Raw genomic sequence first — 7,741 nt, 5'->3', positions numbered from 1 at the left:
TGCATACTAATGGTGCAAAATTTGCCAAAATTGGCTGAACCTTAGCCTTTGAAAAGGAAAAACAAAAATCCAAAACCAAACCAAAACAAAAAGATGGACTGCAAGCAAATTGCATGTGCTGGGGGAAAATAACAGAATATTGGAATATTGTTTCCAAAGTATCAAAAACTTCCACTAGATCTTGCAGCTTTGTAAGTTTTGAGGTTTTAATTGCAGAAGGTGACTTAATTCAGATCCCGGATACCAAGCCCTGCTTTGGTCCCAGGGTTGCATTATTAGACATATAGCAAGATTTTGGCATCAGGCAGTGTCTCATTCCTTCTCTTCCACCACAACTATGAAGATTGAATGTGGGGTAGAAATAGTACTGTAGGCATAAAATATCCAGCTCTGTCTGAATCATGCAAATTTTACAGGTGGCTGAAAAATTACTTTTTACTCACCTTTCACCACTTACCATGGAAATGTTTGAGGGTAGGTTTATTTTTCACAGAATTTCTGGAGTAAATAGAAAAAAACATAAAGAAGAACATCATGCAGAACGAGTAACAAAACCCCTACAAATGACACAGTGTACTGAGCATAAAGCAATACCAGCCCCAGCAGTACGAAATAAAAGCATGTGCTTTTCTCTTAAACAGCAAAAGCTATGAATCCTTCCTGGTTACTGTTTGAGGATTTATAGAAAAGTACATATCACTGTGGACAATATGAGCACTAATTACTTGCTACCAAGGCTGGACTTTGTTTGCTTAAAAAAGAAACCCAAACCAAACAAACACCACCACCACCACACCTGGTTACAAACCAAGACCTAAGGAGCTGCTGGCACTCACTTGAATTTAAGGAGTGAATCCAAGTCTGAACTACATGAAAACATCTGAACAATTGTGCATATTTTCTGCAACACGGACACTGTTTATCTTCTATCTTCTGTTTTATTTGTGTGACTTCTCAGCGTCAGTGAATATATGATGAACAATACAATACTTACATTTTTATTTTGCAGCTACATACGAAATATCTGGTTGCTTGAAAGGCAAGAGGCAATATAATACCTTTGAGGTACATCTGGATGAAATGGAGACTTTCATTACAAATTCTGTAAATTTTTAATGGAAAAAAACCCAACTGAAATGATCAAAAAGTTAACTTAATATAGTATTTATTTGTATAAAAATTAAAAATTATTTTATAGTTATATCCTGGAAATTTGTTCTTTGCTTTGTAAACTAAAAATTAAAATAATTGCTATACAGAAATATTTTGAAAGTCAACTAGCAAGGGTTAAAAAATACAAAATAGTTAAAACAGTAACCATTAAAATTTAAATGTTAGTCAGATACCCAAATTTTACAGCGTCTTTCAGGATTTTCTGTTCTGTTTTAGAATGTCATTAATGTAGAGAAGACTCCATAAACCTTTTTGTGAATGAAATTTTTATTTACACACTGTATCCAGAAGCAGATACATAATTCCTTATACAATTATTTTTCAAAAATGTGCAAGAAATTACTATAATTTTGTTTACAAACCAAAACACATTAAAATCAATGGACTTTGGATAATTCACTCCGTGGCGTGCTTAGTACAAACAGTGCACACCAGGTCTGAAAAAGAGAAAAGTGTAAACCACAGCAATCTGGATTGCAAGTATTAACTTCATGGCACTCCATCATCACTATAAAAATTCTTTAACCCAACAGGTATTCATAAAAAATTCATTTTGAATTTTTCATTATCTGTGTAGAATTTAGACCACTTACCAGATACAACAATGTCATATTTTTCACATTATGAACTACAATCTAGGCCATTTTTTATTTATAAAGAATGTCTGTAATTTTTCTTCTTTGCAGTCATAGAAAGATTTAAAGAAGTTAAATTGGCAATCATTGATTCACCTATAGCTTAGCTCAGAATTTGAAAGTTCAGTAACAGAGAAATACTTCTCATCATAGCCCATATATTGCTGGTATGCTGTTTTAAATATTTAATTCCAGTATTCACACAGATGAAATGCATCAAAACAAAAACTGCACAGATTTTACTTAGCCCAGTAGTCAATATTCACAGAAAGAAATTGGCTTTAACAAAATGTAAAGTCAGCTCATCTGAGAACAAAAAGTCTAATTAATAATTGCATTTCTGATCCTTCTGACAGAATTAAATTTTGGTAAAAGATGGCATTCACTATGTCAACAGCAGGATAAGTGCTATATCCTTCAAACAGATCAAAGTATACATATCACTTTCAGTTTTTTATAACACTGGCTTACAAAACAAAACTTAAAAAAACAGAGGAAATTTTGTGTGTGCAGATTTATTATTTCCAAATACAAGGTGTTGTTTTACTCTTCAAAATGGTAAAGCAAAGTTATCAGTAATGTCAATAATTTCAGACACTGAAAGGAATTTTATTTTAAAGTTTCATTTTCAAAACTATTTTTCCTCAATTCAATTGCATAAAAAGCATACCTTTTGAACCCTTAAACTGTTGTGCTGAATAAATAGCCATATTTCTATTCTATAAGAGCAATAGTCTGTTAGCTTTTGTTCCTAGTGTATTTACTTCCAAAGGTCTCCAAAATATCCTCCATCATCTTTCTTTTATTTGTCAAAGACACTTTGTTCCTCTAATTTTCACAAAGCAGAAGTCAACACAAGTTTTGTGGTTATTCTGAGTGCTTCTAAATTGACTCATAACTAAATGCTAATGTGTTTCTTTTATATTAATCTTTATAATAAGAAATTGCAAGTATCTTTAATATTTTCAAAGTATTTTTGCTAAGTTCATTCTCCTGGCTGGCCAGATACCTCAGTATGAAAAAGTACTGTGAGGTTCTGATTAAAGAGACCTGTAAAAATAACTATCTGTGTCTATTTACTACTTATTTAAAGCATTTGGAGCTTAGTAGAAATATCACCACCATTTTCTATTTGGAAGCAAGTGCTCTATGGTTCTTACATCCTAGACCTCAACCACTTTTAAGTGTTCCTTTTGTGGTAGCTTTATGGCAGAGGAAATGACAAAGTTAACTTGACCTGATTAAGTTCACAGATGAACAACACAGCAAGGAAGGCAATTCAAAAACAGGATAGCTGCTTTAAAACGTTTTTTTTTATTTTAAAAAGCATCATTTATGAGTGAACAACTGAAATTTATAAAGGTATGGGCAAGAATTTTATCATGTGTGTTCTTGCACTTTTTCAATTCCACAATAAGACCAGCATATTATAGCTTCAAATATTTAGGTTTCAATGCAATGACTGCTAAATTAATGCATGTGGTATAGTATAAACATATGTTTAATGTATTCAATAGTGGTATTAAATGGCAATGAAAATATTTTATATACTATAATCTTTCAAAGATTCTGTAGAATGCATAGGCCCTCTAGTATGGGGAAAGAATTTTTAAAGTGAAGAAAATGCCAGAGGTTTTCTTCCAAAAGTATGCATCCGAAATCCATTAAAATGATTTTCTTTTTCCTCTCCACAGACAGAATCAGAACACTGTACCATACAATAGGTTATTGTGCCTTTTTGAATAAAGTTAGTAATCCTGATTCAGGGTAGGGGGAATGGGACATGACTGGGTAGGGGGAGAAGTTAGCAGAGAAAAAAAAAGAAAATGGAATACTCCCTTTCATACATATATTTCCATGGCAGAGCCAACAAATCACATGTATAGACTGCTCTAGATTATTTTCTTTTTAAAGTTTAAAACTTTATCAGACTAAAGAGGAAATCCTTATTCACCCTCCCTTAAAAGCAAAGGCAGTCTTTATCTACCTTTGATTTTCTTTTTTTTATTTTTTAGTTAAACATTATGGTCAAAAAATAAATTAAAAAAATATAAATTTTGTCTATCAATTCAGGCAACCCAAGATGTAGTGCTACTGCACCACCTTGCAGCAATACTGTATTCACTTCTAAAGACTCATTTTAGGGGACAGAAATGCTAGATTAAATGAGAAGAAGAAAATGACCCAAACAAGAAAGATGTATCAAAGATGGACTTTTTTCCTAAGGTGATCTTTACTCATTAGCCACTTCTACCAGAGACGGGAATATGACATTTTGAAAGACAAAACAGGGAGGGGCAGAGGCATACAAAGCAAGGCCTCTCAGCAAGGCAGAGGCAGGCGTCCCTCCCAAGCCAGCTACTACCCCTGTAGCAAGTAACTCATAAAAGTGATAAAAACATGGGAGAAAAGAAAACCAAAATAAAATAGAACAAGAAAATGCCATGGATTAACCCTGCATGATGAAAATATTACAGTGTAGAACCTGTACTCCCCGCTGAAAGTCTTTTTTTCCCTACAGAAGGTTAGAATAACTGTAAGCTTTCCAAATGCCAGAATCTTTGACAGATATCATAAACACTTACTTAATTGATTCAGTATTTCATATGTCAAAACATATTTCATGACAGCAAACTGAAACATATTCTGCGGTCACTGTATATCCAAACATCTCTTCCCAATAATTTGAAAGGCTAGGAGAATAGCATTTTAGAGATGCATTTAAACATCTTCCATATAAAATGTTACCAGTCCTGTTCCTTCCTCCTCAAAGGATATAAAAAAGGGGGAAAAATATCCAAAAGACATTAGTGTATTACTGTACTTTCTGAAGTAAAAGAAAAATGTAAAAAAACCTTCTAGAAATGATAAAATTTCAAGTAGCTTGAACATAAATATGGTAGAAATTATCCTATTAGAAGTTCTATCCCATCCCCAAAATGGCTTATAAATTTATGTTCCCATGATAACAATTCCTAGAGTCTTCCCACAAATCCAGGAACTTCCTTCCCTTACTCTGCAAAAATAAGCAGGAGGGAAAAGGAAAGAAAGAGGGGACCTGGTAGATGTTAATTTATTAACTGATGGCATGATTATAAAAGGTACTATTTTACAAGACCCCAATACCACAATTTTCTTTTAGGTACTATACATTAACTTTCATGGACTGTTTTTCAAAGGCCATTTTTAGAGGACAAAACACTGAGACGAGAAGAAGGCTGAACCAACCTCCTTAAACACAAGAGTGTACAGACAGTACAAGGCTTAGGAGGAAGGTTTTTTTTTCCCAAAGATATGCCACATAACCATGCTCTTATCACACAGCTCTGTCTATACATTGGGGCATATCTCTACAGAAATGTCTAATTACGACACTAGGAAACAGTTTTTAACTTAGATGTAAAATCGGTAATTTAGAATACCAATATGTCATTTATCCATAATCATTTTTTCTAGAGGTTGTTTTAAAGGAAAAAAAAAATCCATTCAACAAGTTTCATTTGACTTTTACTTATTGTTGAATACACATGAAATGTGCTTTCAATGCATAAAAATCACAGTGGATAGCAGCAAAGGACTTGGGGGAAATTAAGGAGAATTTGATCATTCACATTGTGATTAATCTGCACATTGATGAAAGATAGCTATTTCACACTTCTAAAAATAAAACTTGAGATCATTCTTTCCAACAAAACAAAACAAGAAAAAAAGCCTCCCAAAATACACAAAACCCCCCAAAACAAACATAAATGCAAATGCATTACTTTTCTTTTACAGACAAAAATGAAATATTCTTATGGCAGCAAAAGATTTTGATAATAATGAAAGTCTGTAAACTGTAATTCAATCTCTTTTTGTTGTTGTTGTTCCCAAAGTGCAAGATGCAAGATTCCCGTAAGCTTTCAGTAGTGCTTTTCCTGTAAATAATCCTTCATTTTGTTTGGCAAAGGCAGTTTTTGAATCAGGTCTATTCTGGTGTACTGACGTATTACAAAACGACACAGGTACTGTAAAGAGCGCACCTGCATAAACCGGGACACTGGATTTGTCAGTCTCACTGGGTAAGTTGCAGATCCTGGCAGCCGGGATCTCGAATAGCAGAAAGCTCCATTTTCAGAGTCCCTGATTGAATGTTCAATTAAATCAACTATAGATGTATGTCCCTCCACATCTGGCTGTTCATAAAAACTAAACCTACCATTTGAGTGTTCAATTCTAGTGTGAAGAGTTTTTCCATGGGAACGAAAACTCAAACTTAAAAGATAACGATCATCAGAACTATCTCGGACGAGAAATGAGCCATCAGGCACATTAGCTAATTTTCCCTCTGCCTCCCAGCGTGTAATGGGGCCCCAGTACCATCCTTGTTTTGCAAGTTTTTTCAGTTCTTCTGTGAGGCTTGTCACAACCATAGGACCGCTGTTCTGTACAGAGTCATAAACTCTTCCAACTCCTGGGGCAGTGTTAGGGTCAAAATTCAAATGGCAGCGCATACTTTCAGCCACATGGGCATCTGTGCCATTTAATCCATTGAAGTTCCTTTGGATTTGATTATTCTGCATTGGAGGTAGCAAAGGTGAGAGTGGAGGGACATCACTATGATTAACTCTTGGGCTTTGCAACATGACTCCTGTGGTACCAATCAACAAACCATTCACCGTCTGGTCCACAAAGATATCTGGTGCAACGACTACGTCCTGATCCACTTGGCTCTCATCTTCGTGGAAAGCATTTCCCCCCACTTGAGGAGAAACTGTCGAAACTTCCATGGGTGAGGAACTATCCAGACAGTAACTACGTGATCCTTCCAAAGGATACATTCCCTCATCTAAAGGCACAGTATACTGAATGTAGTCCTGAGGCATTAATCCAATAACTACAGGCACATGTTCATCAATATGAAGATGCAAGTCCCCGTTCTGAGATTCCGTATTTTTTAATGCATTGGTTTGTTCCTGGAACACATTTTCTGACTGCAAGTCATGGAAGTCCTTTCGAACACCATTCAGTGCTGGGCTTGGATTAGAGGAATGGACCAAGGCCTTGACTTTCACTTCCATTTTGATGCAAGTCTCTTCTGAATTTGTAGGTCGAAGTGGCCACGGAGTTGGGCTGTAATGGTGATTACGGAGGGAAGTAGATCTCAGAGGTCTTTGAGCTCGCACATCTTTGAAGGTTATTGGAGCAGATGAAGAAGAAAATGTGTCATCATCTGCAGAGCTTACAGAGGGTGTGCTGCCTTTGCCTTTCTGTTTTTGTTTTGCTGAAAGCCTCCTTTTTAACGTACCCATTAAACTTTCACTTTTTGATCTATTTTTGCCTCCTTTTTCATCTTCACTATTGACTTCACAGCTAGCCAAATCTTTACCATAGCAGCTGCCAAACAAAGAGTCATCTTTTCCAAATTCACTTAATGATGGCTGCTGAACCATTACAAAGTCACTTTCATCTTTACTTTTATTTAAGTTAAAGGACTTGCGAATTGTTTTGAGACTAATTTTCTTCATTATGACAAGTTACCAAATCTGGGTGATCAGCACTGCTTGTGGTGATATAGCCCTAACACACGAAGAGCAGTTTCTGCTTCATTTATGTGTTCTATCCAGCCTCATTTAACTTCAAGAGCCATTTCCTGAAAAGAAATAAAAAACAATTACATTCACAAAAGAAATATTTCAAAAATTATCTATGAGGGTTTCCCCCTATCCAAGCAAAACAGAAATTTCAGTATTTTAACAATGAGTATCACATAAAAGTAAAAATAAGGAGCTGACTTTGAAACAATCAGGCTCAAAAAATGAAACTCCTACATCGGCCTTGGAGATTTCCACAACTTCTTTCTGCTTTCAGCATGGTAATTTTTGGAACATCCACACACCTTATACTACACTCACAGGCGTATATATTTAATGCATTTCTAAATAATTTTCAAA

General features: G+C 34.9%; 1 protein-coding gene across 7 annotated transcripts in view; it reads right to left on the bottom strand.

Moving 5' to 3' along the window:
• Window positions 1-1,422: 1,422 nt before the first annotated feature.
• Window positions 1,423-7,741, bottom strand: part of SOCS6 (suppressor of cytokine signaling 6) — a 28,573-nt gene continuing 22,254 nt past the window's right edge. For all 7 annotated transcript variants that reach the window (XM_021530870.3, XM_021530869.3, XM_021530873.2 and 4 more), the window contains one exon: window positions 1,423-7,440. In XM_021530870.3, the coding sequence (XP_021386545.2) occupies window positions 5,711-7,315 (1,605 nt within the window). In that variant the 5' untranslated portion in view covers window positions 7,316-7,440 and the 3' untranslated portion in view covers window positions 1,423-5,710. The remainder of the gene's footprint in view (window positions 7,441-7,741) is intronic.

Source organism: Lonchura striata, chromosome 1 (assembly GCF_046129695.1).
Source record: "Lonchura striata isolate bLonStr1 chromosome 1, bLonStr1.mat, whole genome shotgun sequence".
NCBI lineage: Eukaryota > Metazoa > Chordata > Aves > Passeriformes > Estrildidae > Lonchura > Lonchura striata.
This window is presented reverse-complemented; position numbering and strand designations above follow the sequence as displayed.